The sequence below is a fragment of the Myxine glutinosa genome, chromosome 1 (assembly GCF_964187855.1).
Source record: "Myxine glutinosa chromosome 1, kmMyxGlut1.1, whole genome shotgun sequence".
Taxonomy (NCBI): Eukaryota; Metazoa; Chordata; class Myxini; order Myxiniformes; family Myxinidae; genus Myxine; species Myxine glutinosa.
In genome coordinates this window covers 325,575,345-325,581,436 of record NC_136261.1, presented here as the reverse complement: position 1 = coordinate 325,581,436, position 6,092 = coordinate 325,575,345, and the positions used below count along the sequence as shown (strand labels likewise).

Genomic DNA, 6,092 nt, shown 5'->3' with positions numbered 1-6,092 from the left:
TATTACAATTACAACTACTAAATTACTACAACTACTACTATTACTACAACCACTACTATCACTACAACTACTACTACTACTACTACTACTACTACTACTACTAAAACTACTACTACTACTACTAAAACTACGACTACAACCACTACTACTATTACTACAACTACTACTAATATTACTACAACTACTACAACTACTACTACTACAACTACTACTACTAAAACTACTACTATTACTACAACTACCACTACTACAACTGATAGTATTACTACTACAACTACAACTACTACAATTGCTACAACTAAAACTAACACTACAACTACAACAATTACGACAACTAAAACTACTACTACAACTACTACAATTACAACTATTAAAACTACTACTATTACTACTACAACTACTAATAATACTACAACAACTACTACTATTACAACTATTAGTAACACTACTACTACTACTACTACTACTACAACAACAACGACTACTTTAATGGTTAAGATGGCTGGCAAACAGGGGCACTGCATCCTTGTGTTACGGATTCGTCACTTCCGCTGTTGTGGTTTTCACCCACTTGACATGTTGCTGATATTATGTATTATTATTATTCGCAAAAGGTTTATTATTCAGAAACAGCTATCTAAAGTTAAAAAGGTTAACTTAGAATGATACAGGAAATCGTGCACCGGAAAACGACGAGCGAAGAGGAGGAGGCGGTGAGAAAAAGTCGGAGAAGAAGCTGGTTGCTTTGCATTCTGGATCGACCGTTGTCGAGCAAGAGACACGAGTGAACTTTGGGTTTCCTGGAAAGGGATTCCGCGATAGAGTTGTTATCGCTGTGACTGATCAAACCTGCATGTCAGGTTGGCGTTGGATTCGGAGGAACCATCGTCGTGTGATTACGTCTCAAGTACGAGACGTCCGCCATTTTGACTCGTGCGCTTCGCGCATCGGGCAAACTTTCCTTGCTTCGTCAACCGTTTCCACCGCATTCAGACGTATCTGTGGTGTGTGTGTGTGCACCGAGGCTTCTGACGATTACTTTGCGGCTCGCCGACTGTGAACAGTGAAAGTTCGTACCTGGAGGGGGCCTTTGGATTTCCCAGTTGCCGTGAGTGCGCCTTTGTGCCACTTTAACCACGTGACCCTTTTCTCCGCTTTGGGCGCGAACCTATATAAAATTGACCTTTGGGCTTCTTGAAAAGCGCTATATAAAATAAATGTATTATTATTAATGCAGCATGAGGGGCGCGGAAGAGTGAGCAGAGCAAGCTTGTCCCTAACCGTCCGTACCCCCCAATGTCGGCTTCCATTACCCTAGCCCTTTTTGTATTTACAATTTCGTCTCTACGTCTTGTCTCCCATATCCCGCTCTATTCCAAATTCGTCTCCCAATCCCTCCCAGGAAGGAAGGAATGGAACAAACACAATGTGCCATTACGTCATGATGCGTCTTACTCACACAACAGTTCACTTGGTCTTGGTGTGGAGCTTCGTCCTCCTTGGTGAATGGCTGTGGATGGCGCGAAGGGAATTCCTCAATTCCTAACTACACTAACTGACATTAACTTTTAAACTACCCAGGGTTGTACCCTGCCAATCGGACATCTTTAAACTATGTGGTTCTAAAAACCGAATTCCCATTGCCCACCTGGTGCTCTTCGAAATTTGGGTCTCACTCCCCAATTTTTCTCTCTGTGCCCTTGCACAATTTCGGGGCTGGGTCGTGTGGCTCCACTAGCAGGTCCAACTACCTGCGCACCTCCACCACTGAAGTCGCCACCCGAGCTTACCTGCTCCTGCGACTACCTAAACTGGGGAAGGCCCCTCCTGGCCCTTTACCCCTCTGATGCCCTCCTTGGCATTGGGCAACCCAGGTCCTTCCCTTGGATCCTCGGGCCCCACTGAACAACTCACAAATACTCTAACTGGCTCCCAGAGCCTACCTGCGGCCTCACCTGGCCGACAAACTACCAGTGGCGGAGTGCCCCACTAACCATACTCACCAATTAAACCACACGCCCAGCCATTCCATATACTCATGCACCCTCCAAAGCACTACTTGGCCACTACCTGCACCACAGGTGTGTGATTTCCTGTATCCATACAATTTACCTAAGCCCTCTACCTGGGTTTAAACTACCCACCCTAGGTGTCCGTGAATGGGTCCATCTCCCCCCATTCACTCCTTCGCACCATGCATTCCACACCTTTTATTCCACACCATGCATTCCACACCATTTATTCGCACACCAATTATCTCACACCTTTTGTGCTCACACACCTGTTTCCATACACTTTGACACAACTCCATTTGTCTCAATACACAATTTCTCTCACACTTAGCATCATCTATCTATCTGCTTTTCCCCTAAGACTTGTGCTTTCCCATCATCCCATTAAACTAAGCACTCCCTTCGTCATTATCATCCATCTAATCTCTCTACGTCCCCACTACAGTACAAATGTCACTTAAATCTCATGTCTCTACTGTCATCTAAATTCCCTAACAATTATCCTAGCCCTCCCTCGGCTAGCTTCGGTGCCCCATGCAGGTAACCATCGCTGGCCCCCCATGTGCCTAACACTGCCATCCCCCTAATCTAATGCTCATGGGCCCGGATGAGGAATGGTAAAGCTGCCATTCCTCCACGCAGGGTACACTATTTCCATTCGTCCACTATACTTGAGCCTCTTCTCGTGGGAATACATCGTCATCACGGCTCGACCTCGAGAGGCCGAGCGATTCATGCGGGTGGTTGGTCTACTGTAGGTTGGGTCCGTCCGGCATTTTCGATCCAGGGGAGGAGGCATGGATGGGCCAAGGTTCAGAGCTCCATCTCTGCGCGGGGCCTCGCAGTCCTACGCACGATGACCCAACCGCCCACGGTCGGAGCATCGCACCCGCCAGGGGGCGCGGCTCCGCACTCTCCTACCTCCCCTTGAACCTTGCCGTTCGCCTTTACCACCACGGCGCAGCACCAACCATACCGGGCGGGGGCTGGCACGAATCGTGCACGGCGGTCCTTGTGAAACCACCGCGGCATCGATCTCCGCCGCACACAACTCACCAAGGGCTCACGTCGGCTAGCCGTCGCACGAAACGCTACCCCGGTCTGTGTCGATGCTTGAGCCATGTTCAACCACACCTCGCGACCCACTCCACACTCGCACACCGCGGCGCCCCCATACACTCCATACATTCTGTTACAGCACACTCTCTTTCCACATCCTCGGGTGTGCATTCTCCCTCACACACCGTACTCGCACCTGCACACCTCGGCGCAATCATACCTTCCACACACTCCGTTACACACTTTCTGGTTACACACTCTGTAACACCCATGGGTGTGCACTCTCCTGGTACACACCCAATCCTCACACACTTTTTCACCATGCACTCGGGTGTGCACTCTCGCTCATACTTCGGTGTGCATTCTCTCTCTCTCCTCGGCCATCGCACACTCTTTTTCCCCACTCTTGGGTGTGCACTCCTCCGCACACTCTGTAACACACTCTCCTGTTACACACTCTTCTGTTACACTCTCCGTCACCGCACACTCTGGCACACACTTTTCTCGCACACGCACATCAGTCGCCCTCACACACCGCACAATGGACCTTCCACGACTACCCGGGTTTCGTCTCGATCCCAAGCGCGCCAAAACCCTTTTCCCGCCAAACACACTCGCACCATTATATCTCACCTTGGGGATTCTCTTCTCCGGCAGCAGCACCTGCAAACTTTTCATTTGGTTAGCAAGCCCGACATCATGGTGCAAACACAAACTTTGTGTGCATTCCATCTCCTTCTCCCACGATTTAATTTCTGACTCTGCCGTCTCTTCAATTTCAATTATAACCATTTATTCGATGATGGCCGGCGCAAATAAAATTTTCTTTTCCAATTCGGCGACCGTCGGCTTTTTTACACCCCGTGTCGCGATCTCTCTACTCCCAGTCAACCTGGCTACTCTTTGCTCGAGCTCGCTCTCCTCGCGTTCCTCGCGTTGCTTCACCTCTTCGTGTCCCAATGCGACCTCCTCGCCCAACCTGCGCCCAATATCCATCCCCGCTTTTTTCATATCTCTCTTCGACGCCACCCTAAATTTTTCCAATTCCCGGGTGGATTTGTCCCCCATTTCTTTCAATTGGTTCTTTTGGATGTCCATTTTGTTTTCCAACCCCTTTTTCACCTCTTCCAATTCCCGGGTGGATTTGGCCCCCAATTCTTTCCTTTCCCGGGTGGATTTGTCACTTTGGGCGTCCATTTTTGCAGTCACTTTACCTAATTCATCTCCCATATACACCCTGAGTTGCATCATAAAAAGGCCCATATCTATTGGCGCTGCGGGCTCGGCCCTCACCGCCACGTGCTAGGCACCGCCATTTTCTACCACTGCTGCCGGCCCCTCTTCAGTTTCCTCCTCTTCTACCCATTCTTCCCGTGGGTCCTGGGTCATTAATTCCTCCTCATCATCTACCCCCACCGGCATTCGACCGTCTTGACTAGCCATGGTACGAATTTAAAATTTTGAATTTTAAAAACTAAATTTCGGTCGCTCGTAATTTTGGGGCCAATTCGTCCAAAAAAATTTGGTTAGGGTTCCAAATCCCAATCCTGACACCAATTGTTATGGCCAATATGGAAAATTGGTGTCAAGAATTTTGTCTAAAAATTTTGTCCAGGGTTACAAATCCCACTCCTGACACCAAATGTTACGGTTCTCTGCCGCCATTCTTCCCCTTACCAAGGGGGGATTAATCCCCTTGTTCTTTCTGGGCTTGACGGAACCAAGATACTTGAAACGCCTCTTCCGGGCAAAACGCAAAGTCGGGTTTCGGGACCAAGTGGCGCTCGTACCTAAATCCCTGCGCCGCCACGGAAGCGAGGAAGCAAGCCTCACACGAGCCACGTGTGATCTGGGTACACCGAGCGGATTGAGTACCACTTGGTCCGTGCAGTTTTAGGTAGTGGAACCCGATTTGAGCGGTTCTATTCGTACCACGCTGAGCCAATGAGGAAATCACAGGAACGATCGAATGGAAAAGGAAGAACACAGGTTTAATTATTATTCCCACACGTATGTACAATGATCGGGACGCAGAGACACCGAGCAGCACTTAATCAGTCTTAGTCTTAACTCCCAGTCTCGGGCCCGTCACACTCACACAGGGAATTGCAGATGGGTTGATGTTCCAGCCAAATGCGTCGACGTGGTCGCCCAGGAACGGCCCCGTCCGGCTCTCCACGGTCCCAGCACGTCCCGCGAAGATGGCAAGCAGGCAGTTGAAGGAACCTCGTAGCGTGTCTCCCGAACAAAGGCAGCCGATGAGGTGGAACGGAAAATGCGCGTCTCTCAGCGCGGCTGGCGATTACACAGCCGTTACCACTCGCGTGACTTAATGCACTGTACACGGCTCGGCCTCCAGCTCAACCGAGCGTCACTTTATAATAGCGCGTATTCCAGTTCATGCGCGTCTTTCTTCACCCGCGTATCTCTCAATGTTCTTTGACGCTCTCAACTCCGGCTCGTCAATGATTCCTCCTGGTTGGTCAGTGCGCGCGAGTCCTCTGTCGCTCAGTCCTCTTACTGCTGCGAGTCCTCTCATCAGTCCTCTCGGGGGCTTTGCGCGATGGGTTATATAGGTACGCTCCGAACGTTCTTGAACCCTCTCGAACCTTCCAACCACACCCTGTGACGCAGTGCTGCTGCCACAACCTCTGAGCCCTGATTGGCAGCTCGTGCTTACCGTCAGCTCCTCTGCCGCCCCTCATTCGGCTCCGCCCCGACCCTCCTTGGCCTGCCTCGTGTTAATTCGCCCAAAATGAACCAAAGTCAGCGCAAAGGGGCATGAGGCTAGGGAGGCTTGAGAGTCAGTAGAAGTAGGACCTATTCTCCTGACTCTACTCAACGCAGAACTAACATAGGAAAAGGACTAAGCTCACAAATACTAAGAGATAACTACACTATCGCGAGGCTAGATGTTGCTTGTGTGACTAACTATGAGGGGGAAATTTTAACCTATATTATACTGACTGCACAAAACTCAAAACCACAACTATATATATATATTGTTGTGGTTTTTAGAAC

The 6,092-nt window shown here is 49.6% G+C and overlaps 1 protein-coding gene across 1 annotated transcript in view; it reads right to left on the bottom strand.

The window, feature by feature from the left end:
• Positions 1 to 4,067, bottom strand: part of LOC137415274 (uncharacterized) — a 342,617-nt gene extending 338,550 nt beyond the window's left edge. Inside the window, exon 1 of the mRNA XM_078779443.1 lies at positions 3,964 to 4,067. Coding sequence (XP_078635569.1) covers positions 3,964 to 4,067 — 104 coding nt within the window. The remainder of the gene's footprint in view (positions 1 to 3,963) is intronic.
• Positions 4,068 to 6,092: the final 2,025 nt, after the last annotated feature.